This window comes from Lampetra fluviatilis, chromosome 21 (assembly GCF_964198595.1).
Source record: "Lampetra fluviatilis chromosome 21, kcLamFluv1.1, whole genome shotgun sequence".
NCBI classification, from domain to species: domain Eukaryota; kingdom Metazoa; phylum Chordata; class Hyperoartia; order Petromyzontiformes; family Petromyzontidae; genus Lampetra; species Lampetra fluviatilis.
Genome location: NC_136295.1, coordinates 11,052,141 through 11,077,919, shown reverse-complemented (window position 1 = coordinate 11,077,919; position 25,779 = coordinate 11,052,141). Strand labels below are relative to the sequence as shown.

The 25,779-nt window shown below is 53.6% G+C and overlaps 1 protein-coding gene across 6 annotated transcripts in view; it reads left to right on the top strand.

Moving 5' to 3' along the window:
• Positions 1-25,779, top strand: part of LOC144938225 (tyrosine-protein phosphatase non-receptor type 4-like) — a 70,907-nt gene that overhangs the window by 27,900 nt on the left and 17,228 nt on the right. For 3 of the 6 annotated variants that reach the window (XM_078866041.1, XM_078866043.1, XM_078866044.1), the window contains exons 3-13: positions 5,707-5,814; positions 7,928-7,970; positions 10,001-10,079; positions 12,992-13,036; positions 13,712-13,764; positions 15,691-15,811; positions 18,617-18,704; positions 19,334-19,422; positions 24,196-24,259; positions 25,130-25,299; positions 25,593-25,658. In XM_078866041.1, coding sequence (XP_078722167.1) covers positions 5,707-5,814; positions 7,928-7,970; positions 10,001-10,079; positions 12,992-13,036; positions 13,712-13,764; positions 15,691-15,811; positions 18,617-18,704; positions 19,334-19,422; positions 24,196-24,259; positions 25,130-25,299; positions 25,593-25,658 — 926 coding nt within the window. The remainder of the gene's footprint in view (positions 1-5,706; positions 5,815-7,927; positions 7,971-10,000; positions 10,080-12,991; positions 13,037-13,711; positions 13,765-15,690; positions 15,812-18,616; positions 18,705-19,333; positions 19,423-24,195; positions 24,260-25,129; positions 25,300-25,592; positions 25,659-25,779) is intronic. The other 3 variants (XM_078866045.1, XM_078866047.1, XM_078866046.1) reach the window with 3 other exon arrangements.

The following is a 25,779-nucleotide window of genomic DNA, read 5'->3' as shown; positions in this document are numbered from 1 at the left end:
GGCAACGACGACGTCGCTGCGTGCTGGCAGGCTCCAGATAGCCACCCGCCTGTGCAACACTGCCGCGCCTGCCATCGCGATCGCCCCGCGCTATGAGAATGGCTCGGAATACCAAACGTATTAAATTATCGCGATTGTTGGGAACGCAATGCTGTCTGCCCCGGCCGCCGCCGCCGCTGCCGCTGCTACTGCTGGGTACGGCCTCTGCGTAAGTCGTGGATTGAATTCAAACTCGTGCCTCGAGTGCATTCGGGAAGCGGTGGTGGCGTGCCTGCAAATTGCATCGCTTCGCGAAAAATACCCGTGGGCACTCTTCCAGCGGTCGTTTTTCTGAATTTCCAGCAAACCGCACGTTCCTTCTTTCGCACAAGTGTAACTTCCTGGAAATCACGCCGAAACGTTGGAGAGCTGTGTGCTGGGAGCTGCCACGCACGCGCGCGCACCACCTGTGGTTCATCGGCCAGTCATCTCAGTCAGTCGACCCACGGCACCTGGGTCCGTCCAGTCATCTCTTTCTGGCGGGCGTTCGACACCTCACCTGGCCTTAACGTGCACAGAGCCTGGCGCAAGCGGCGTGGTGACGTCACCGCCACTTAGTGGCAAATGGCGGGTGTGCGCACACACACACAAATGAGTAGCTGGTGCGATGTGTAAACATCGCCACTGGGGAGCCAAAAGCGGTCGGGCGTGGTGCCGGCCACCCACCCCCTCGTGTGCCGTGCCGGCCTTCATAGGTGCTGCTCGCTAACAGCACTTGCCCCAACAGTCTGGTAAGACTACACGGGGAGGGATCTTTGTGTGAGTATGAGAGCGCTATCACGGGCTCGCATCTGCTGCATGGCCACTCCCAGCGACCCACTTGGTGACCTGCAGCTCGAGCCAGACCCCTTTCCACTTACCCAATCGCTTGCCTGCACGCCCCGCCACCACACCGCCCATCATCCGCGGTTTTGGTTGCGAGGCGTGCTGAGAGGTGGAGATGGAGAGAGAGGCGGGCAGAGAGAGCTTGACGCGGTGATTGGAGAAAGCGCGCTCTTCAGCAACGTCTGTATTCGTTGTTGAGAAAATTGAAAGCAACGTTGCTAGGGGCACCACGGTACCGAGATGTTAACTCCCTCGCCTGGTATACAGGAGGTCGTGGATTCGATCCAAACCCCGATGCCTGTTGTATATTTAGAGTTTGCGGTGTCTCTCTCTCCCCGTGGTCCCGTGGATTTTTCTCCGGGTACTCCGGTTTTTCCCTCCACATTTATAATCAATATGCATTTGGAGTATTTTGGTTGCTATGAATTTTACCCTGAAAAAGCCACTTCGTTGGGTTATCATTTGTGACCAGATCGCTTCTGAAAAAGAGCAGCATAGCTCAGTGGGCCTTAGCTGGTAAGATAACAATTGTTTTAGAGTTGTTTTTATTATAGTCTCCAAACAAGGGAGATTTGAAGCAGTGTACGCCAACTGCTGCGACGTTACGCAGCATAAACTTGGACATCCACGTGCATATGTAGCCACTTTTGCTACTACGATAATCTGGCACTGACGTGGGGGGGGGGAGGGCATCGTGCCGAACCAGGCACAGTGCACACACCGCAACCCCCAGATTGCGTGGCGGAGGAGAAGCTGAACGGCGCAACCTGCGGAAGAAGTTAAAACGCACGTGGTTGTACCGCTGTTTCGCTCGGCCGCTCAGAGAAACAACGGGTGCAGCATTTCCCCCAGCCCACCCACCCCCACCTATGCACCCACCCCAATGCGACCCACCCAGCCACCCTCCACCTGACCCACCCAGCCAGCCCACTCGTCCTCCTCCGAGTCGGCGCGGTGCAATCGCTCCCTTGCGTGCGGGGACCTCTGAGCAGCGCACGGCTGTTCATCTCCGCGGCCATGGCGTGGTAAAAGCACGTGGGGGCGTGGGGGTTTGTTGGGAGCTTGGTTGCGGTTGGGCGTGCGGGGGTGGGGATTCCTGTTTTAAATTACTGCCCAGCAGATGCACGGTAGTTAAACGCTTCTTGGAAAACCCGATACGCCAGCGAGCGGCAAATTTACTCCCAAAAGTGGCCGGCACTTTTTTTTTACGACGTAAATCTGTTCCGTAACGTTTCGCGGGATTGAGGTCGTGCCGTATTTGTTGTACCGTGGTAACAGGAATTAATAATCGGAATTTCCTCGTGGCCGTGGCTGCTTCGCGCTGCCGGCAAGGTCACGGCCCTCGCTGCTGTCGTCCCGGTGCCACTATGCTCACTCCGCAGCTGGATGAAGGCGGCCCAAGCGAGCCACCCCCCCCCCCCGTTCCTTGCACACGCGGCCAGATTTCCTCGCTCCATCTGCTCTGCGGTGGAGAAATGTTAGCTACCTCGCCTTGCATGCAGGAGTTCGTAGGTTCGATCCCGACCCTGACGCCTGCTGCTGTATATTTGGAGTTTGCGGTGTCTCTCTCTCTCTCATCATCACCACGGTGGCTAGGAGATGTTAACTACCTCGCCTTGCATGCAGGAGGTCGTAGGTTCGATCCCGACCCTGACGCCTGCTGCTGTATATTTGGAGTTTACGTGTCTCTCTCTCCATCATCATCACGGTGGCTAGGAGATGTTAACTACCTCGCCTTGCATGCAGGAGGTTGTGGGTTTGATCCCGACCCTGACGCCTGCTGCTGTATATTTGGAGTTTACGTGTCTCTCTCTCTCTCCCTGTGGTCGTGTGGATTTTTCTCCGGGTCCTCCGGTTTCTCCGGTTTCTCCCTCCGAATTTTACGTGCGTTTAGAGTATTTGGTTGCTATAAATTTCCGCGTGATAAGCCACTTCATTGAGCTATCATTTGGGGCCAGGTCACTTCTCAATGGGTACCTTACCTGGTTAAATAAAAAATTGTTGAGTTTTAGTTTGCTCGGCGGCCGTCAAATTTTGGAAACTCGCCGCATTCTTTAGGCTGCAAACGACAGCCACCTTGGAGATGGAACGATGGAATCGGCTTGCGTGCGGAAGCGAGATGGATCGTTGGACCGCGTGACCCCTTGAGCGACGACGATGACGGCGGCGACGGCGACCACCGCATTTTATTTTGTCGAACGACAATCACGAGATTGGACAAACTCGCCGCGGTTGTTTTGTGTTTTGCCGCGTGGCAGCCTCGGACCCGCTTGGACGCTCGCGAGCACGCCGGGGGGAGGAGGGGGAGGGGAGGAGGGGGGGCGGGCCCCCGCTCTTGCTCGTTTGCGAGCGCGGGCGACATGTGGCGTGCACGAAACCGGGGACCCACTTAGAGGCGAGCGTGATGGATTGCCCCGGAGCGGGAGCCTCAAATGCCCCCCGGGGAGCCGTTCTTATCGACGCCCCCGCCGCGCGCTCCATGCGCTTGCGCTGGGGGAGGGGGGGGAGGGGGGGTGGGGGGAGGGGGGCTCTCTCCCTACCCACAGTGGCTGCCACCCTCCGCCCCCCCCCCCCCATTTTTCTCTTCTCCTCTCTACCCCGCCGCCCTTTCCTGCTGCTGTTTCGCAAACCTTCACCCCCCCCGTTCTCTCCCGCTAATTTGCCCCCACCCCACTGCCACCCGCTATCCTCTTGCCCCCCAATGTTGCTATCGTCTATTCCCTTGCCTCCTGTCACTCTCTCTGTTGCCTCCCCTCCTCTCCCATCCCGCGCCCTCTTCCCCTGCCAGCCTCTGTCCTACCACCTCCAGACACTGCCCCTGAGCCCCGTTGCCCCTTTGCTGGCGCTCCCACGTGCCGCCGGCCCCCGTATATTGTGCCAGTCGCTCTCCCCATCTGCTGCCCTCCGTCCGATCTCCCCATCCCATTACCCTCCTCCATTCGAGTCTCTGCCCCCTATCCCGCCGCACGCCATGCTGCAACCCCCTACTACCGCCCCCTATCCCAAGGTTCTCCTACGCCATCACCCCCCCCCCCCCCCTTATTGACTGCCCCCATGCCGTTATTCCTCAACCCGCACCTCCATATTCCACTGACACTCACTGCTGCCCCATATCCCAACCTCCAATCCTATTGCCCCGACTGACGTCTCCATATCTCCGCCGCCTGTTCTGCAGACCAGCGATTCCACCCCCTATCCCACTACCACCACTACCACCACCACCACTACCACCACCACTCCTCCCTGTTGCCCTCACGCAGTCCCAGCCATATGTTCGCTGTAATCCTCGTAAGTGGCTTGTTCGCTTGTTTTGGAAAGCTCACGCGCGCGCACGCTCGCAGGAACATACACACGTACACAAAGACACGCGTCCCCCGTGTAGCCTTTAACAGACTTTTGGGGCAAGTGCTGTTAGCATGCAATCTCAATGGAGAATGACAGGGCGATATGGTCAACAACACACCCGATCTCCTTTGTCTTCCCAATGCTTATCCTGCCAGGTACTCATTTAAGGCTGAGTCGACCTAGGGAAGGCCCAGGAATGGTTCAGATATTCGTCACCATGATTGGCTGCGAGCGAAAATTTTACTTGGGTCACCGGATTCGCAGCGAAGCGCGGGAACCGCTACACTACCGCTCCAAAACAAACAAACACACGCACACACGCGCACACACACACACCACGCGCACACACACACACCACGCGCACACACGCACACACACGCACACACGCACGCACACACACGCACACACACGCACACACGCACACACACGCACACACACGCACACACGCACACACACACACGCGCGCACACGCACACACGCACACACACACGCGCGCACACGCACACATGCACACACGCGCACACACGCACACACGCACACACGCACGCACACACACGCACACACGCGCACACACGCACACACACGCACACACACGCACACGCACACACACACACACGCGCACACACGCACGGGGTGGCGGGACGATGGCCCACATCTGCCCGAGCGCTCGCACCAATTAGCGCTCGGTGGGCGAGGGCCGCGGGTCGTTAGGGTTCGGAGCAAGCTGACCGAGCATGGATCGGGGGAAGGGGGGATGGGTGGTGGTGGGTGGTGGGAGGGGAGGAGGGGAGGGGGTCCCCTTCGCTGATGATTTGCTCTTCACTCTACCTACTGTGGCCGGTTCGATGGTTTCATTCTCCCCGAACTGCGCTGGTGATGTTCCCGAACCTTCTCTTGAACGAGCACAAATAATCGTGATAATATTATTTCGTAGTTTCATATTCTTACAGCGCAAAGCCATCACAGGTGGATATAGTCTTCTGTAGTTTCACAGCGGAGGCGGGGGGGGGGGCAATGTTGTTGTGTGTAATCCAAATAGAGTAGGTTGCAAGTGGATTTTCAGCATTGGGATGTTTGGCCAATACCAGTTCCATTGTATGTTTCTTTCTAGCTATGGGAGGAAAACGGAGAACCCAGAGAAAACCCATGCAGAACAGGGGGCGAAACATGCAAACTCCACGCTGAAAGGCAGGCGGCCCAAGTCTGGAATCAAACCCAGTCCTTTCTGTCTGTGAGGCGCGAGCATTACCACTGCGCCCCCCCCCCCCCCCTTGCCGCCCTGATTCTAGGATCGATCGTTCACAAGCGACGAGCACCGTCGTTCATTCGCTCGAAAAGACGTTTTGACGGCGGCACGCTTCGGGGTGTTCTCTCGGCTTCGTCCCTGGCTCCGGGAGTCGCGTGCGCCGAGTCCGCTGTCCGCCGACCGTGCTGAGCGCTGCGCTGCCGTGCCGAGCGCTCTCTCACTCTTTCTCTCTCCGTGTGCGTGGCCTTCAGAAGCAGGAGAATGCCCAGATGCTGCTGGACTACGTCTGCACGTACCTGCAGCTGGCTGAGCGCGATTTCTTCGGGCTGCAGATCCCGGGAGAGGGCAAGGCCGGCCCGGTGGGTAAACGCGCGCGGGCTGACCGCAGAAGCGCCTCTGACCTCTTCTTCACGTGTGCTCCACGGGATGAGTGAACTTCCTCTCCCGTCTTCGACGCGTCGTCTTTTCGCCGTCGCCGCCGCTGTTGCCTCCGCGGTCAACTGATAGTTGAGTGCGTTTGGCGATGTCGTTCTCATCGCGTGGGGCCGGAGCAAAGGCAGGGTGCTGCTGCGTTTCGCACACTCGGTCCGCGGTGGTCTCATGGTCGTGGGCAGCGACATAGCAGCTGCTGATGCGGCAGCTGCTGCTGCGTTTGTAATCCTCATTTAGTGATTTTGAACGTGACGCCGATAGACAAACCACTCCCCCCCCCCCCCCCGCTCTTTAACGTCCGCTGTGAAGCGGGTGGCCCAGTCAGTCGCCCCTCGGTTGACGTTTTTAATCCGTTCCACAAAATAACTGTTCATAGAATTCAATTGTAAGTTGAAAAATAAGTAAAAATCACTGAGGCCTTCACGACTAATTTTATTAGTGATAAAGATTTTTGGGTTAGGTCGCAATAGAACCCAAAAACCTTTATTATGAAAAATCACCCAGTCTGCAAGCGAGCTTTTTCCACTGCCAAAATAGAAAACGTAACAATGTAAACAAAGCCAAGTCGAGGTGTAAACGCTCATAAATGGCCATCGCTGATTGGCTGAGGGCATGGCTCAGCCCCACTTTCGAGCGCTCAGATTGGTCGAAATTGGTTACCACTAGTCAAAATGTTAACGTTAGTCAAAATGTTAACGTTAGTCGAAATCATGGTGTCCTCTATGGGAGGCGAAACCTTAACCGAAAAACCGTGAACCGATGTCACTGTTAACCGAGGGACTACTGCACACGCCCCGCAGCGATGACCAGGGCGAACGCACCGCCCCTCGAATCATTCCGTCGGATGATTCCACGCCGTCTCCTTCTGCTCTGCTTTTCCTCCTCCTGCTCGCTCTCGAGTGTGGGTTATCGCTCATCGTCGCCATTCACTCGAAATCCGTGACACCTGTCCAGGCCACACTATTAACGCGAGCGCTCGTGCGTACACAAAGAATCCAGATGCAAGTTGATTTTATGCAACGTCCAAATGCGATCACATGTCACGACGCCCCACAGAAATGGGGGGGGGGGGGCATGTTTATTTTATAGGGCGGCATTCGCGGGTCTCTGTGATGCGAGTCTATTGGTCTCTATGCTAATCTATGGGTCTCTATGCCAGTCTTTGGGTCTCTGTGATGCAAGTCTGTTGGTCTCTATGCGAGTGTATGGGTCTCTATGTTGCGAGTCTATGGGTCTCTATGCCAGTCTGTGCGTCTCTATACGAAGTCTATGGGTCTCTATGGAAGTATGAGTCTCTGTGTGAGTCCCTCCCCTGTGGGAACCTGTGGGTCTCTGCGTGGGTCTCTGCGTGAGTCTATGAATCTCTGTGAATGTATCAGTCTTGATGTGAGTATACAGCTCTGTGTGAGTGTATGGGGGGATATCTGTGTGAGTGCGTGGCTCTGTTGAGTGAATACACTGGTCAACAAAAAAAAACATTTTTTCTGGCCTGGACTTTTGCAGCTGTTTTAGACTAATTTCAGGGTGCTGATTCCAAATCTGATCTCAGATTTGCTCTATCACATCTCATTTTTATGCTATCGGCATACCCCATTTTCATTGATTTTACCCGAAATTAACTCTGTCACTTATGATTGCAAGTTGTGCGAGTCAGTGACTGCTTTAGTGTTAAAATATGGTGCTCTATTTTTAGGATAGTGTGTTTATAATATAATTTTATGTAGATATCCACATTTATTTAATATTTTTCTTCTGCAGTTTTTATTGAAAATGCAATATTTGATATCTCAAAAACCTGATGTGATAGACAAAAACTAATGCCACATTTGGAATCAGCACCCCAAAATTACCTTAAAACCGTTAGAATACCTTATGCCAGAAAAAAGTGTGTTGACCAGTGATATCGATAGGAGCCTGTCGGCAAAGCAGGAGCCGATGTACTTGCGCCTGAGTTTCATTCCTGGCGCCGCAGGCTTTGTTAGCGCCGTTGGAGTGAGTGTGAAGCTGAGCGTGATGTTGTCGCTCGCTCTCTCCCCGCAGAAATGGCTCGATCCAAGCAAGCCGATCAAGAAGCAGCTCGGAAGTAAGTACGCCGTCCCCCTCGGCACACCACATCCTGTATACCGCTTGCTTGTGGCTGCGGCCCCCGCTCCTTGGTCACTTGCCCGCCACCCGATCAAGTTCTTCCGGTGACGGGGAAAGAAAACAATTTAATTCGTTGAGAATTTAAATCCCTGACGTGTGCACAAAAATTTTAATTTACGTTTATCAAGGTTAGCGCTCACTTGAGTCTCAAGACTTTTTTTCCTGAGGTTCCTTGCATGGGGGGGGGGGGGAGAGGTTTGGCCCCGAATTGGTGTTAGAAACGGGCTCTTTACTGCACGTGGGAGAAACTCAGGAGCGCCCGGAGAAAACCCACCACGCATCCGAAGACGGATCCACGATCCCACTTGCCGTACGGTCCCATCTACCGGCCACCTCCCAGGCCAGCGGTGGGCGTTTTTGGCTTTTCACAAACCTCTGCGTGATCCAGCAACCCCTTGCCTCCAGAAAACACCGCGACCCAAACAGCAAGTCTTGGTACATCGGAGAGTATCGGTTCATCTTGATTCGGGAAAGCATCGTTTCGTCTTCAAGACCTCCCAGCCCATTAGCGGGTTTTTGGCTTTTCACAAACCTCTGCGTGATCCAGCAACCCCTTGCCTCCAGAAAACACCGCGACCCAAACAGCAAGTCTTGGTACATCGGAGAGTATCGGTTCATCTTGATTCGGGAAAGCATCGTTTCGTCTTCAAGACCTCCCAGTCCATTAGCGGGTTTTTGGCTTTTCACAAACCTCTGCGTGATCCAGCAACCCCTTGCCTCCAGAAAGCGCCGCAGTGGCCGGTTTGATGACTTCCAGCGGGCAAAGCGGTACCCGGTTGAAAACGTCCACCGCAGATAAAATCTAACCCTGGGTCGGTCCGCCGGCAGTGGCGTCGTCGGCAGCGCCGATTGATTTTCGCTCACGTCGCGTTTCTCGCGTTGGGTTCAGTGACCGCCGATGGTAACGACGCTTTACGGGGCTTCCTGCGTTTTCACTTTCGGCTGCCCACTGATCGAAAGTCCCGCAGGACCGTCTCTCCCAGCCGCATCCGCGCCGTTGCGCACGTTGTTCGGCGTGCCGGTGACTTTAATGGGTTCTTGATCAACGCTTCCGGCAAAATGTTTGTTGACCGAGCCCTGCCGAGTAACCGTCGACTCGACACCGGGTCCGTGAGCCGCAGCAGAAATCGGGAGCAGCTGAGGTGGCTAAAACTTTATCAGCGCCGCTTTGTATAGGCACACACGGCCAGTAAGAGTGGATCGCATTTTATAGCCTCGCTCATTTCAAGTGGTTATCACTTAATTCGCTGTTGCTGGCCACTTGAAATTAATTGGAGCCACTTAAGTTGCGGCACCCCCTAGTCCTGGTCCGGTGGTACCCGACAAAGTGGAACGTCTGCACTGGACTCCGTGGAATGAAAGATTACTCTTTGGTTCTTTCGGTAAAGTGACGTATAAAGAGAAAATAATGAATTAAATACTAGCATACGACGTTTCGATTGCAACACAAGCAATCGTCGTCAGGTATAAATGAAATAGAAACACAAATCTAGTAAACTTAGAAATGTAATGTAATACAACAGAGAGTCGGATAACATAACAGTCAACACCCTACCCTGGTTGATTACGTTCTTCCTGAGAATGCTAAATTTGAGAGAGAGATAAAACACAGAACCAGAGACATATAGATAGAAATATAAGCAGACAGATATCACAGAGATACATAGAGAGAGATACATACATAGGCACACAGAGAAACCACGCCTCTGTGTCGAGGCCTTAAATAGAGAGAGGGGGCGGGGGCGGAGAGAGAGAGAGAGGTTAGAGAAATTAGCATGTCAATGAGTGGCACGCTGCAAAAGCTTGGAAAAATTAGGAGACAGGGAGAGAGACACACTGAATAAGGTTTGGCTCACTTTTTAGCGCAGTGACGTGTGTGTGCGCGCGCGTTTCAACGCGGAGAGGTGTGTACGTTCAACACGGAGGGGTTTGCACGTTTAACACGGGGCGCTCTGTATTTTAACACAGAAGGATCTTCAACCGTGTTGAGCTTTCGAGTCAAGTACTTTGTCCGGGACCCCGACCGGCTGACAGAAGAAGCCACCAGGTGATACTGCTCGCTGCTCACTGCTCACGCACAATTTTTTTGTAACACGGTAAATCACGATGACCATATCGCCCGCAATGCGGCGCTCAATCTCGTCGGACCTGTGAAGCTAAGCAGGCTGGAGCCTGGGCAGATCTCTGGTACGTGAAGGCCATGTGTAACAGGTGTTATAGGTTTGCTGCGGGGTTGGGGGTTGGGAGGTTACATGGCAGAGGTCGCAAACGGGTTTTGATTCCTTACCCGTACCCGTACCCGGCCGCACCAGGGTCGCAAATGGGTACCCGTACCCGTACCCGGCCGGGTACGGGTAACCGTTCCCTACCCGTACCCGTACCCTACCTGAAATGAGTGACAAACGGTGACTCACCAGTGACTCACGGCCTACCCGTACCCGGCCGCACCAGGGTCGCAAACGGCTAACTGTACCCGTACCCGGCCGGGTACGGGTAGCCGGGTATCGGGTAGGGTACGGGTATCGGGTACCCGGTTGCGACCTCTGTTACATGGCCAGCAGAGGGCAGTTCAACAAGACCCACCGTTGTACTGTTCTACGCTCCCGCATCTGTGTGCCCCGCGTCAACCCGTGGCGACCGGTGAAGCGTGGTCAGATAAAGACGCGACCCTCACGGCACGGGGAGGCCCTCATCCAGCAGTGGATTGACAGAATGTGGCTGAGCAGTGTACATTGATCCTGTGCAGGTGCGTTGTGCTCATAGTTCCTGACGAAATGAGGCTCACGGACAGCTGATTAACGCTCGATTCACATTACAACCTCGGCTAGTAACATACCAGTATGGATCCTTGCCGTCAGGAAAACTTCAAATCTAGAACATACCATTTCGATTTAAAGCTTTCGTGACTGCAGGGATTCATCTTCTTGGTTCTTTCGGTAAAGTCACGTAGAAGGGAAATAATAAAATAATAAGTGAGAATTATATTATTTTATTACGTTTTGTTTATTATTTTATTACTTTCCTTCTACGTGACTTTTACCGAAAGAACCAAGAAGATAGAACATACCAGTTGGTGATATTTATAGGTATATACAGGGTGCTTACATTTTTTGTTTATCACTTATATGGGACTATTGTTTTTATTGGAAAAAGAACGGATAAATACACTGTGACATTTCGATTTAAAGCTTTCGTGACTGCAGGGATTCATCTTCTTGGTTCTTTCGGTAAAGTCACGTAGAAGGGAAATAAAAAAATAAAAAAAACTTTATAATGTTTTATTTGTATTAGTTTATTATTTCCCTTCTACGTGACTTCACCGAAAGAACCAAGAAGATGAATCCCTGCAGTCACGAAAGCTTTAAATCGAAATTCACCCGTACTGTGATACCACAGTACGGATGTGATAACACATTACAGATGTTATAATGCAGTACAGATGTTAGAACACAGTACAGAAGTTACGATCGTGATTAAAGGAGCTAATCTCGCGGTACATGGGAGAGTATCGGCACGTCTTGCATCTTTGATTCGGGAAAGCATCGTTTGGTCTTCAGGACTCTTGTTATCAAAGTGGCGCGTTCAGATCGTCGCGTTTTTCTTTTTAAATTGAATGCGACGGTGATTATCTCGTTTTGCGTGGAAACATGCCGATGGATAGCGGCGCTGCGGAGATAATCCGCTCATCTCGGCCGATAAGCGATGGGGGGGGGGGGGGGGACGATGCTCGGCGAGAAGCATAGGGGCGCAGCGAAAAACATTCTCTTTCAGAAAGTACTTTTTTTTTTCTTCACTTTACCCACAAAAGTGCTAGGTGGCTGGCGATTTTTCACCCGGGTCAAAACACAGCGCATGCTCGCCATTCAAATGTTTGCCGTTCACTACGTCATCGGCGCAGGCATCGTCAGCCTTGCGTCTGCCGTCTGTCTGTCATGTTTTAGCTGTCGTCTGTTTTCTATCAGTCATCTGTCTCCTGCCTGTCTCCTGTCTCTTCTTCTGTCCGCCATCTGTCTCTCATCTCTTTTGTTTGCTTTCTGTCTCTTGATCTGTCTTGAAATACGTTTTTCTCAGTGGGATTCCTTGGCTTGCATGTTTATTACAATATACTATGGTGCAATCGCAATTTTTCAAACACCTACGGTTTATGATGCAACGTCGATTGATGTAGCGCCGTCTAAAAGTGACCTCATATCACGGTGCGGTATAGGAACGACGGGCGTGTTCGTTGTATCGAGAGCGGGAGAAACATTTAAAATCAACGTGCGTTTAGCATATTTGGCTGCTATAAATTTCCACTCCGTAAGTCACTTCGTTGAGCTATCATTTGTGGTGGCCAGGTCGCTTCTGAAAAAAGGCTACGTAGCTCGGTGCGGCCTTACCTGGTAAAATAAAAAAAATAGTTCAAATAGAAAAGAGGCGGTCGGTCTTAGGCAGAGGAGAAGGGGAAGAGGTTTGAGGTGAGACTTGAATAGGGGCAGGGAGTCAGCAGCACGGACGTCTGGGGGTAGGGATTTCCAATCAAAGGGGGGCGGCCGTGGAGACTGTCTCAAGGAAGCTTCACAAACAAATGAGTCACGTGACTCTTATTCACGAGTACTTTTTGGTTTTTTCGGTAAAGTCACGTCGGTAAAAAATAAAATAAAATAAATTAAATCACGACGTTTCGGAGGCAACACAAGCTTCTGTCTTCACGAGGTTCCTGCATCCGCTTGTCTTTGCCAGTTATATTTGTTCACCGTAAAGCATTAACGATGGGGGCGGTAAGCTTCTCCGATGAACGTCTTGCCCGCCCGACCGCTCCCTTCAACGACCCTAACCCCGCACGGCGGCACGCAAAGACGCACACAGTGACGCACAAAGACACACGCACACACACACACACAGGGCCCTGGCCCTATTGGATGAAGTGAAACACGGCGACCTGTTGTGACCTTTGACCCCGCGTTCTCTGTCCGCCAGGCACCTGTTTTACCTTCAGATCAAGAAGGACATCCTCGAGGGCTGGTAAGTGATTCGCCACCTCTGAGAGCGCCTGCGAAATCTCAACGATCCGTCCGCCGCCGCTCGTTCGTATCGATCGGCCCGGGCTATAGATAGAAAATCGTGCGCGCGGAGCTCTCGGCCCTGCTGGCCGAGGCGTGCACACGGCCCCCCTGCCCCTGCTCGCCCCCCCCCCCCCACCTCCGCCCACCCGCGAAAAATCCATTCGGTGAGCGCTGGATAGTACCCCTCCCCACCAACCCACCCACCCCACCCACCCACCCCACCCACCCACCCCACCCACCCACGCACCCCCTCTGTTGGAGACGTGCTATTTATTATCGTTTGCTTGTTTATCCGGAAGAGGCTCGAACCGAGTCTTAACGTCTCTCCGTCCGGAGTGGGGGGTCCTGCCAAGTTCTCGCGGCAGGGAGACGCGACGGTTTGCGTTGTTTTTTTTTTACTACGATCGAGTAATTTGCGGCTTTTCACATTTGACAAACTTTGACCGTGACACCGGCACATGGTAGCGTGCTCTTGCGAATGACGCCGCGGGATCTTTTGTGAAGCGGACTGTGAGCGAAGGTGCTCGCTAACGACACTTTCCCCCAACAGTCTGTTAAGGCGATACGGTGGGATCCTTTGTCTTTGTGACGCGTGTGTAACCCTGCGGTGTGACGTGCGCGCTGTGTGCCGCAGGCTGCCCTGCCCGCGCGACATGGCCATTCAGCTCGCCTCCTACGTGGCGCAGGGTGAGTGAGTCACTGCCGCTTAAAATAAGCACACGAACGCGCACCCCTGGCTCGCCTCGGCGCAGCCCCGTTAAGCGCTGGCACATCATTTTAAAAACGTACCCGCCGTGTAACGACCCCCCGTCGTTGAAAGCGGGGGGCGCGGCGGGCGCGATGGGCAGGTGGCATCATTTCCAGCAGCCGAGGGCTCTCGGTGATTCCCGCTGGGAAGGGGGCGTGCGGTTGGTACCGCTTTTCATGAACCGTGAATTCTGCGAGGAAGCCATCCCAGTGATGGGCCTCATCAACGCACACAGCTGTCAGATGAGGAACCGGCCAAACGTTAGGTAAATTACAGGCTGATTGCCCTCCGCCCCCCCCACCTATCGCGCCCCCCTCTCCTCAAAACGGCCCAACAATTCCATGCTCAGTCTCGCCACCACCATCAACCGCCCTCTACAAGTCCACCAACGTTGACACTGTCCCGGATCCCGACTGGTCGCTGCGTGCATAATTACAGACACAGAGACGGAGCGGGCACGTGGTGATATTTGGGTGGCAGCGCAGTGCAAACGTGTTCGTGCCTCGCAGCAAGAATCGCCCTGGGTTCGATTCCCTACTCGGATGGCTGCGCGGAGTCTTCGTGTTCTCCGACCTGTTCCGCATGGGTTCCCTCCGGGTTCGCCGCTCTCCTGCCTTAGCTACAAAAAAGCACGCGGTGTAATTTGTTGGCGTTGGCCAGCAGCGACACCGTCCCCTGCCGTGAAAACTCGGCAGGGTCCCTCTGAAGGAGAGCCCGAAAACTTTTCCTGCCGAGTGAACTGGCATCGCCGACGTTAATTCCGAGCGCGGCGACGTACGTCGGAAATCGCCGCTGCCGCTATCGCCGTTCACCGATGATGCCGCGGTAATCGCCGCGAATGATCGCGTTGCCCGGGTGGGCGTTGTTTGCGGTGTCTCCTGGTGGGCGCGCCGCTACGGCTATAATTAGGGGATAATTGCTCCTCCCCGTCGTTTTCGGGGGCCCTGTTTCTGTGACAAGTGGTGAAACGCGGGCGATTAGCGAGGAGAGGGGGGAGGTGGCGGGGGAGGTGGGTTGATGGCGGCCGTGGAAGCGAACGATCGCCGGATACGCCCGGCTCCCGCGCTCCGGGTGTCGACACCGGAACGGCTGAACGGCCGATCCCCTCGCTTTGCCCTCGAGATGGGGCGTAACGACGGCACGGTGAATTAGACTCGGCGGGTTTTCACCGAATCTTGAGCTCGTAAATGAGTATCGAGGCATTCGTTGGTGCTCATCTCCCGTTTGCAGCTCTGAGCCACTGATGAGAATTCCACATTCCCATAAGACGACCAATGCTGACTTTCTCACAAAGTGGTACTTATTTTATTGAACACCCACCCCGACAGATGATGGGCATAGTGCACCCTCAGCCAGCTGAGCCACCTGGCCTCCATCTGAAAACCGATCCGTACGTGTCGTATGTAACTGGTTCAGGTGACCACCTTAAGAGGTAGCTCTGGGGCGTCTCTCCAGAGGGTACTTTGGCCTACTCTTCCACGGCTTTTCAAGCTGCAGCGCGTAATGTACCTCGATTCATCCCAGCCGATCGCAGCAACCAACGCAGGGCTGAAGGCAGTCGGTCAACTAAAGTAAAGGCAAAGGTGCAGCCCTGCGGTTGCTTGCACGCAACCGCTGCTGGGGCCTCCGTTAGAGGGAGTTCTCCACGGTAATTGGCCTACTCCTCCACTCTGGCCAGACATTTTGTAAGAGCCGGAAAGTACCCACACTCTACCCCAACACACGCCCGAGTGCTTACTGCCACTGAAAAGGTGGCGTTTTTTGACAGAAGCGTTTTCGGCTCGGTTTGCCGTCACTAACTCGCGTCGTCGTTGGCGTGTGTGCGTGCGTGCGATCGTGCGATCGTGTGCGCGCGCGTCCGACAGCCGAGCTCGGCAACTCCAACCCGGCGGTGTCCGGAACCGGCTACCTCTCACGGCTCCGCTTCCTGCCGGAGTTGCCCCAGGACTTCCTCTTGGACGTCGCCAAACAGCACTCCAAGCACAGGTGTGACGGCGGGCGGCGGAGAGAGAGACCGGGCCGGCCGGAGGGGGGTGGGTGGCAGTGGTTGAAATGCCAGCGTCCTGGTGGAGAGACGAGCGTTAGTTTTACTGACGGTGTGTTTTTTATTTGTCCAAACGCTTTTTGGCACGTTTCTCGTGCGCGTTGTTCGAAACGTGCGTTTTTTTCCCCACAATGGTGAATCTGGTGAATCGGGAGTGGTCTGTCAGCAGCGTCGCCCTGTGTTTGCGAGTCGCGTGGTCCCGCCGGTTGACGTCCCCAAGGCTCTACGACTCAATCGCCCTGAGTGTGCCCGACCGATCTCGTCGGATCTCTGGGGCGAGCTGCCAGGCGACAGCAGGGCCTTCATAGGCCTGGGCCATGGCGGCGTGGCCGGGAGTTCCTCCTTGTTGTGCGTGGCGGGTTTTTTTCCCGGGGTTCTCCGGTTGCCTCTCGCGTGCCAATCGCTCGTTCATGGAATTGGCGGCACGTGCCCGTGCAAGCACCCTCCTGAAAAACAAGTGCCGGTGGTGGGATTGTTGATCTGGGATGGAGAGAGTCCAGTAGCTTCGCCACTGGTATAGATTACACATGCGTGACAAGGACAGTCATTTAAACATATGTATTATTGTTGCAACAAATAGTTTCCCCGAATTTTGAGGATGTATCAAATCGCGGTAATGTGTGTAGATGTTACGTTCTTGGTAGTAATAATGATGCCACTGCTGGCTGTGATGATAAACAGCCGTTGTGTTTGGCGGCGATGGCGACGATGACGACGATGGCGATTGAACAATTTCAAAGAAAATCAACTCCACGTGAAACTCATGTCCTCTCATTGTCTCTCTCGAGGCTGCAGATTTTGTATTGAATCGCCCTTGGGTCGAAAAATAATCCCGGGTGTTTGTCTTCCGAACGTTGCAACAACCAAAAAAAAACGAGAAACCAATTGCGTCAGCCGACGTAACCCTGCGTATGGACAGATTCCCCGCGTTTGTCCACGAGTAATACCGAGCACACGCGAGCCGTTCTTGCGTTTTAGGCCGTTTTTGTATTTTCCAGGACACCCATTGGTACCTTTATACGCTGCCGGCCTCGCCGTGCGATCCGTGAATTTTGCCGAACTTGTGGAAGGTCGTTCCAGGACGGTGCAAGGATAAAGTTTTTCTACGTCAGTGAACACCTTCATTTTCGGCATCTTCCTGCAACACGTGCAGAGAAGGCTTTTGAGGTTGGCACTAAGTTTCCGCCCCTGCCACCTGACTTGGCCCACAGTTCCTCACTTTTTTCTCGGTTCCGAATAAATCTCTGCTTAAATCTGCTTCCTAAAGTCTCGCTGAAATTCTGAGAACTGCTGAGAACTGCTGATGCGGCCGTCTGCTCAGCAGCTATTTGTACTTTGTGGCCAAGGGATTTGTGTGTTGTTGTGCACTGGGTTAATTACCCCCAGCATCTCAATGCACTTCCGATTAGCACGGTTGGCTACGTACGGTGTGAAAGAAGTTCAACATACATACAAAGCACCTTACATCATTGTGATGTCTCTGCAAATTCAATCATTCTGATGTCCCCCTAGTTTTCTTTTTTTCTTTTGGCCTAGGGGACCTTCCTGATGACAGCCGTCCCCTAATTATCAATTTTTTTTTTCTCCTCCCCGCCTTTGGAATGATGTCCAAAGTCATCGGGAAAGCGGCCAAACGGTCGAATATTGAAAGTCAAAATGTCAAAAGAAAAACATTTGTTTTGCCCGAGCTGATACTGGAGCCGGGATTGATTGGTCAGTCGTTATCGTTGTCAATAGTTTTTATTGTTGAGCGGCCTGGGATACCGCTGCATGGTGACTGCGATAAAAGGTTAAGGCGCAGACCCTGCAATTGCCCACTCACGCCGCTGCTGGCGAAAGGGCCTCCGCTAGAGAGGGGGAGCTCTGTGGAGAGTCCCGCTTAAAGGGCATTTGGTCTACTCTTCCACTGTGGTCAGGCTTCTTGGAAGAGGTGGGACCCCCCACCCCTCCCCCATCTTTTAGAAGAGATCTAGTCAGCGTGAAAGAGGTGGGAAGATGTGAAAAACTTGTATCGTTGTTTCAACTGCCACACACAGGAGTTGCAATCGAACCGGCGACCTCTGGTTTGCAAGTACGGTGTCTTAACGATTGCGCCGCGGCAGGAGAATGTGGATAAAATTATAAACACATCCAACCAAAACTGTGTTGTGGTACAAGTGTACAGCAACAGAAAATACCATAATTGTTAATCGCTTGTTGTTGCGATCGAAACGTCGTGATCTGTTATTTCTTTCTTTTCTTATCCACGTGACTTTACCGAAAGAACCTAAGAGTGTGAAATCCTGCAGTCACGAAAGCTTCTAATCAAGATTGGTCACATTTTATTTAACCGTTGCTTTTCTCTCTTACCAGAAAATATAAACCAACAGTTGTCACGGCTCTGATTTGGTGGTTTAAAGGAAGCGCCGCTGTTGGTAACTTTGGGGGCGGAGGCGCGACCCAGCGGCAGCGGTTCGCGGCTCGAATCTGGCAGGCCGCCCTGGTTATCACTCGGGCGCGATTCGAAAATTTGCCAAATTCGATGAATAATGACGCCGTTAATGACTCGACTGGGGTTACAACGGCGCTCCCTCCATGCCGGCAGGCGGCGCGACGCAGCGGGACGCCGTGTGAGCGGCGCGAGTACCACGCGTGCTAAATTATTATCAAATATCAATCGTGGATTTGATTTTTCTCACTCCCAACGCACCCTCCCCCCTCCCCCCTCCCCCCGGGCCTCACCGCGTTGCGACCGCGGCTGCCCGCAGTGGGATGAAGGCTGCCGACGCCGTGCGGAGTTACCTGGCCGCCGTCAAGACGCTGGAGCTCTACGGAGTGGAGCTGCATTATGCCCGGGTACTGCTCCGCACGCCGATTCGCAGTCGCAATCGGAATCTTCCATTTGGACTGCAGGAAGGGATCCAATCTCTTTCACAGTCGTCCAGTATGGGCGGGTCAATTATCCAGTATGGGAGCGTGGTGGTGGTGGTGGGATAACTACCTCTGTGTGTCTCTGTGTTTCTGTGTGTCTCTCTGTATTTATGTGAGTATGTATCTCTCATGTGGTTACTATTTGGTCATAGTTTGGGTTTCATGGCCACAATCGCACTACTGGGGCTTGCCTTTCTTCATGTACGTATTTCTGTGTGTCTCTCTAGGTATTTCTATGAGCCTCTAGGGCGCCGCGGTGGTGAGATGTTAACTACCTCGCCTGTATGTAGGAGGTTGTGGGTTCGATCCCAACCCTGACACCTGTGTAATTGGACTTTGCATGTTTTCCCCGTGGTCGCGTGGATTTTCTCCGGGTCATTCGGTTTTTCCCTCCACATTTTAGATTGACCGTGCATTTGTTTTATGTGCGTGGTACGTGTGCGCGCGGTACGTGCGTGTGCGTGGTACCTGTGTGTGTGGTACGTGTGTGTGGTGCGTGTGTGTGCGCGCGTGGAACATGCGCCGTTTGATCCGCTGGGCCTCTCTCTCTCTAGCAGGACGGGAACAATCTGGAGGTGATGCTGGGCGTCATGGCCACGGGGATGGTCATCTACAAGAACGGCATTCGCATTCACCTGCCCTGGTAAAGCACCTGCACTGCCACCACCTCCACCACAGAACTCCCCCACCACCACCACCACCTCTCGCATCGCATGGCACCGGTCATGATGGCAGCAGCAAAGTGTGCCAATGTCGAGGTCTGCTTCTGGCCACGACGGGAGGGCTTCAGCAGTGAGAGAGAAAGTTCGTGTCGCTTTGCTGTTACTGCTCCTCCGTGGAATGAGCGCGCAGGTTACCAAAGTGGTGTTTATTATAATATGGTCCACAGTTTGGTTGCATGGTGACAATCGCACGACTGCGGCTCCGTGACTCTGAATTTTTTTTATTTACGAAGGAGATGTGATACGGCGTCGACCTGCCGACGTTTTGATGCGGTTGATTGGTTCCACCAGCAGTGTCGAAGCCAGGATTGGGGGGTGGGGTGGAGTGCAATGAAGTTTGGGTCTCGAATAGGGCGGCGTTTAATCTGGACGTCCACTTGGTTTCCACGCTGTTCGCGCAGCAGCAGCAGCAGCAGCGTTCTGCCGGATGTGGGTGAGCTTCTCTCGGGTGGTGACGGCGCCGGTTTGAACCGTCAAAGTCTCGCCGAGTCTGAAGACGACTCTTTTCCCTGACGAGTGTTCGCTGCAGCGGTTGATGTTCTCACGTGTCATCCCAATTGAGGAATTTGATTTGAGATTATTTATTATGAATAATAATCTGCGTGGATGGGGAGTCAGATGGAGATGAGAGGGGGGAGGGGTCTGCGATTCAAAAAGACAAAATTTAAATGTATTTAACATCTCGGTGATTCTGTCAATTGTGACGGTTTGGGCTCATGATTCGATTCAAGAATCTACGATTTAATTTTTTGTTATCACAGTTTACGTCATCTTTGTGTCATTTTTTTTTAATTCTGGCCCGTTTGTATCGTTTTCTTGGTTCCCTTACCTCCAATGTAACACTGGCATTTAATTTGTTGTCTCATCAATTGCATAAATATAACATGATGATGATGATGATATAATCATGCTCAAGTTATTCCAACACTCAACCCTCACAACCCAGAGGAGTCCAGTCTTCGACCCAATGGCAAAATCGTTGCGTGCGGTTTGTTGTAAAATATATATTTTTTTACGCCGCCTTCCATTCGTCCAATTCGACCGCGCGTCTTCACGGCGTCTTGAAAAGCGAACGTCAACAATGTAGCGGTACTAAAGAATGTAGCCATACAACAGAAAAAAACTCGAAGTATCCCACGCACGCACGCACGGCCTGTGACACAGCTCACTGCGTGTGTAGACCCCCGGGGGCACTGTACCAGTTCCCACCTTGGACAGATCGTCATCGCCGGGCCAGGCGCAATGTGCGCGGCTCGATTTGGACTTTTGCGGAGAAGATTGGCCGACGTGGAAAGTTAGACGGTGGGGGTGGGGGGGATAGGCTGGGGCTGAGGGGGGGGCGGGGTGCAGTGGAGCATGCTTGGGCTGGGGTTTGGGAGCAACCCTGACACCTAACCACAACACCCCCCCCGTCTCCCTCCCTCCCTAAACCTTCCCCTACCATGAGCTGTACCTACAGGAAATCTGCACTGGTTAAACAGAGTTAACGGAATTTTCCATTCGTATTGTAATCCCAACTGCAGTTTTAAAAGTGCGCTTCATTAAGGACTGCCGTTGATGTGCGCGTGCGTGCATTTTAAATGCGCGCTTAGAAACAGTTGCCCACGACCCTGGCCGCCCCGCGCCGTGCACAACGTTCGATCGCGAGCGGGCGCCTCGACTCTTGCCTGGGATCGCCCACTTTGCTCGACTTGGTGTTGGACAAGTAGCCGAGGTGGCCGGGTTGCTCACGTGGTCAGAGCGCCGAGACGACATCGCCGAGATGCCGCGGCGGCGAGACGTTAACTCCCTCGCCCGGTATCCAGGAGGTCGTGGGTTCGATCTCGACCCTGACGCCTGCTGCTGCTGTATATTTGGAGTTTGCGTGTCTCTCTCTCTCATCATCATCACGGTGGCTAGGAGATGTTAACTCCCTTGCCTGGTATACAGGAGGTCGTGGGTTCGATCCCGACCCTGACGCCTGCTGCTGTATATTTGGAGTTTGCGTGTCTCTCTCTCTCTCTCATCATCATCACGGTGGCTAGGAGATGTTAACTACCTCGCCTGGTATACAGGAGGTCGTGGGTTCGATCCCGACCCTGACGCCTGCTGCTGTATATTTGGAGTTTGCGTGTCTCTCTCTCTCATCATCATCACGGTTGCTAGGAGACGTTAACTCCCTCGTCCGGTATACAGGAGGTCGTGGGTTCGATCCCGACCCTGACGCCTGCTGCATGTTTGGAGTTTGCGTGTCTCTCTCCTCGTGGTCGTGTGGATTTTTCTCCGGTTCCTCTGCGTTTTGTCCCCCACTTTTCGAATCAACGTCACGGCGTTTAAGAGTATTTGCCTGCTGTATATTTCCACATTGATAAGCCACTTGGTTGAGGTTAAATTTCTTTGATGGGTCGGTCGCTTCTGATAAAGCGCTGTATCACTCAGTGGGGTATTACCTGGTAAAATACAAAAATAGATCCTGGGTTCGAATCTGGGATAAGGCCACTTCCTGTAAATACAACCGAATTCTCAAGTGCAGGTGCAGCTGATAGCACAGCGGTCGGGAACCTATGGCTCGCGAGCCATATATGGCTCTTCTGGTGACGGCATATGGCTCCCAGACAATTTTGAGTTGAAAAATAAATTAAAAAAATCAGTTTGGAACTGATTTTAAAATACTTGTGATATTGCTTAATAATACTGTGTCATTTTAAAGTAAACAGAAATTAGTTTTGAAGATAAATTTCACGGGTCACGGGGCCTCAACGCCTGCATGAAGCTCAACCTCACCACGTACGAACCAGACTACAAGGCCATCAGCAAAACCATGCAGCACCAGAAGTCGCATTAAAAGTAAGACATTTAATTTATTATACGTTAAAAATACTATATGGCTCTCAATGCAATATATTTAGAAATATTTGGCTTTTATGGCTCTCCCAGTCAAAAAGGTTCCCGACCCCTGTGATAGCACAAGACCAGTCTACCGTAGAGACCTATCCATAGGCTCGGACAGACTTAGTTGTGATTAAGCTTGGATTTCAAGTGTAGTTGGTTGTCAGCGCAGTCACCAATGACCACACACACACACAAACCCCGTGAACATTACATTTATTTTTCACTTAGGGGAATTAAGCCAATAAAATCGGTTTGACAAAATTTCAGCTTTGAGAATGAAAATGTTTTTGGGTTGGATTGATGCGGGACAATAATAATTACACGCAGGAACTTGAAAAAGGTGTGGGCACAGACGTCTGTGTGAGCGGTTTGAGAAGTAGTTCTGTGGCATCCTCTTCCGGGGCAGTTCTCTCACACAGGGCACCTCCCCTCCCCCACCGCTACCACGCGGTGTGAAGTGAACAGCACAGTTGGAATTAAATGATGAGAGCAAAACATTTCAGCTTCGGCGCCGGGAAGACAAAGGTGGCCCCCTTCCCCCACCGAGTACCGTGCCGACCACGTGTAGGCTCCTGCTCGACCGTTGGCTGTCGCCCCTTCGATCTATGTCACCACCACCGCCATTGCCACGGTTACCAACACCACCGTTAGCTACCGCCAGCCGCACTTTGTTTACGATGCACCCTTGCACAATTTCAAACGTGTCGTAAAGTGCCGTGCCCACGCATGCACTCTGTTTACCCCGTGACCCACCCTCCACTTCTCTCGTCCGCCCCCCTCTCCCCCTCCCATATATCCGCCGTTTTTTCATTCCTCTCCACCTGTCAATATTTTTCGTTGGCCAAGCCGCCGCGGGCATCGATCACTCGTTCGCTCGCTCGCGTGAATTGGGTCATCGCAACGGCGAGCATTTGCTCGCAACTCGACCGGCCAATGCAGCAAAGCCGCGCCGGCTTTTGTTTTGGGGGGGGTTTACGTCCGGGAGAGAAAGAAGAGAGGGGGAGCGGGGGGGGGTGGTGGTTCGTTAACGTTTCACGTTGCGAGGGAGAAGGGTGCGAGTCTCCTGTAATGGGGGGGGGGTGGTTCTTAAAATCGTTTGTGAACGGCACCGGCGGTAAACTGAATGGAGGAAAAACAAAAAACGACCCTGTAAAAGCTGTTATTGCTTTTGATGACAGATGATGTCACCGGGCGATAGGCAAAACGTGTTTTACCTTTTTGACTGACAGACGAAGGGAGCGGCCTCAGCGGTGGAATGGCGGCGCGCACCGCACTTGCAATGCAGAGGTCGCCGGTTCAATTCCATCGACGTTTCAACCAATGAGAGGAGTTTATTAAATACCCCCCCCCCCCGCCCCTTCCCCCCGCCACTGTCCACACGACGGCATAATTCGCTACCACCACAGTCGGTCGATCGGCCGGTCAACATAACACCGGTTGGCTACTTAGGGTGCGAAATAAGTTCAACATACAAGACGCTCGGTCGTGGTCGGCGTGGAAGAGGAGACCAAACGCCCTCCCAGGAGCTCCCGCTAGCGGAGGCCCATCCGCCAGCAGTGGCGCAAACACGCAGTTGCAGGGCTGCGCCTATACCTCCTCGCTGACAGCCGCTGGCAGATGCACTTGGGTCTGCCGTGGATTTTGTTCGTTGGCGCGTGCCGATCGGTGCGTTCAAGCTGCCTGCAAACGGTTACCGGTCCCCCACGCCTTCTGGGAGCGGGTAACCGATTCTGAAAACGGGCGACCCGGTCCGTCGTTTGAGAACGCCCCATCCCACGTTCTCCTGCCCTGCCCCCCCCCCCCCTTGACTTCCCTGTGCTCAGGAAGAAGATCGTCAAGATCTTCTTCAAGTCGAAACAGTTCTTCATCCAGCTGGAGAGGCGGCCGGTGAGTGCCGGGGGGGGCGAGATCAGCAGCAATGACGTGGCGACGTTTATAACTAAGCCATATTTTTTATTTTATTTTACCAGGTCAGAAGGCTCACTGAGCTAGGTAGCTCTTCTTCAGAAGCGACCTGGCCATCGCAAATGATAAGCTCTACGAAGTGGCTCATCATCGCGTGGAAATTTATAGCGGCCGAAAACTCTGAACGCGTGACGTTCATTCTAGATGTGGAGGTTAAAAAAACAAAAAACGGAGGACCCGGAGAAAAATCCACGCGACCACAGGGAGAACACGCAAAGTCCCAATATACAGCAGGGTCGGGATCGAACCCATATGCCGCCTGCTGTTCACCAGGCGAGGGAGATAACATCTCACCACCGCGACGCAACTTTTTTTGCCGAGCTTCGCGGTTCAAACCTGGAAGGCCGCCCTAGTTAATGCTGCGGGTGTATTTCCCTGTAAAATCCGATGCGGCGTCGTGCTTCGCGGTGGAAGTTAGGAACCCCGTGGCGTCATTCGTGAAGTGTCGGCCGTTGTGTGCCGACATCACGGGTACGATACGTTCCAAATTTTAATTAAAAGGCGCCAATAATTGCTCATTGCGGTTGCGCACGGTAACATTGACCCATGCCGCTATAAGAATGGCACAAATATCTGATTATTATTCAGTTCGGCTTGTGTGTGCGCACGCACGCACGGAGGTGTGTGTGTGTGCACGGATAAGTCTACGGCTGGTGTCATCACCCTTAGATGCTTACCTGGTGCGGTGTCTAAACATCACCATTGGGGAGACAAAGGCGACTGGCCACACCAGCACTTGCCAGTCTGACCACAGTGCCCCTCCCCTCCCGTCCCGGCGTCCCGCATTCCCAGATGGAAATGCGCGACAACATCCTGGAGTTCCACATGGAGAGCTACCGGCTCTGCAAGGGGCTGTGGAAGGCGTGCGTGGAGCACCACTGCTTCTTCCGGACCCAGAGGCAGCCGGGCTCCAGCTCCGAGAAGTCGCTGCTGGGGCAGATCTTCACGCTGTCGCTCTTCAAGTGAGGACTTTGGGGGGAGGGGGGGGGGCAGCGTGAGTGCAGGGGGCAGGGGATAGGGGACAGGGGGGCCCACACTTGCACTCGTAGGCCCACGTCCAAAGTTCCGCGTAACAAGCGGCGACATTTTTATTTGCTGCGCTGCCCCCTGCTGCCCGCAGCACAGCACGGCGGCCTCGGCTGACGGCGCGCGGCGTCCTTGCCCCCCCCCCCCTCCCCCCCCCGTTGCCCACGGTCGTTCACGCGCTCGGCGCACTCCGTGTTGACCCCCTCCCGCCTCCGTTGCGGCCACGCAGGGGAAGGCCGGATTCAGTTCATCGCGACAGCTCGGAGAGAATCAACGGGAGCCGCGCCGTCAGCAGGTGAGCCCGCACGCCCCGCCCGCGGGATCGCTTGAGCAGACCCCGTGATGCGGCACTGCCTCTGTGCGCGTACGTTTCGTTATCGCCCGCGCCAGCCGACTGCGCGTGCCTGTTCGCGAAT